This window comes from Antrostomus carolinensis, unplaced genomic scaffold (genome assembly GCF_000700745.2).
Source record: "Antrostomus carolinensis isolate BGI_N321 unplaced genomic scaffold, ASM70074v2 scaffold43253, whole genome shotgun sequence".
Classification (NCBI taxonomy): Eukaryota; Metazoa; Chordata; class Aves; order Caprimulgiformes; family Caprimulgidae; genus Antrostomus; species Antrostomus carolinensis.
The window spans coordinates 1,204-2,043 of record NW_010305254.1 but is presented as its reverse complement, the minus strand read 5'-3'; the positions used below and the strand labels follow the sequence as shown (position 1 = coordinate 2,043).

General features: G+C 61.2%; 1 protein-coding gene across 1 annotated transcript in view; it reads right to left on the bottom strand.

The window, feature by feature from the left end:
* Positions 1 to 361: 361 nt before the first annotated feature.
* The window catches only part of TYW2 (tRNA wybutosine-synthesizing protein 2), a gene marked incomplete at its 5' end in the record, with an annotated part of 1,627 nt that continues 1,148 nt past the window's right edge, over positions 362 to 840 (bottom strand). The window contains one exon of the mRNA XM_010164734.1: positions 362 to 808. Coding sequence (XP_010163036.1) covers positions 362 to 808 — 447 coding nt within the window. The remainder of the gene's footprint in view (positions 809 to 840) is intronic.

Here is an 840-nt window from a genome sequence, read left to right as displayed (position 1 = left end):
CGGCTGCACCCCAGGGCTCCCTGCCACGGGACAGCACCAGAACCTCCCCAGACCAGATCCCCACCCTTGCACCAATGTTCACGTTTTAACTGGACACTAGGGAGGTGGGAAACATCTTTATTGCTGCAAAAACGTGAGAAGAAACTGAGATGAACAGAGCTGTTTCCTGGAGAATAAAAAAGCACGCTGGTAAATCCAGGCACAAAGCCTGCTCCTGACTCGCTGAAACGAAGCCCCAGCTCACCCCATCCTACGCTGGGATACAGCTCCTGGAAGGATCTCCGGTGGAAGCACATCCCTCGCTGATGCTCCAACGCTAGCGTTTTGGGCCAGCTGCAGCCATGCTGGGGCCTGTGGCTGGCTAGGTGGGCAGCACCGGCCGGCACTCGAGGTCCAGCACGAGGTGATGCACGTGGGGCGCATAGGACTTCACTGCCTCAATGTGCAAGATGCTGGTCCGCCACGGCTGCCCATGCAGCTCTGCCAGCAGCCCCCGGATCCGTGCCGCCGTGGCTTCACCCCATCTCTGCCACTCAGGTCTGATCCTGGTCCCCAGTGTCTCCTTCCCACTGTCCTCCATTGGGTCCTGTACCTCTCCATTAACGCCATCTCCCTCTGGAGACCCCCGCTCAGCCTGCAGGATCAGGGTCTGCGGTGGGGCCGGCGCAGAGAAAGTCTCTACGTTGTGGTGGATGTGGAGAACCCCACCAGTGCCCTTCTTCAGGACGCGGCAGGCCACCGGCCAGCCTTCCTCCGAGCTGGGAATCAGCCCCAGGTTCACCCGGTCTGCTACGTCCCGCAGCTCCAGCTGGAAGGAGAGGGGAGGAGAGGTGAGGCGCG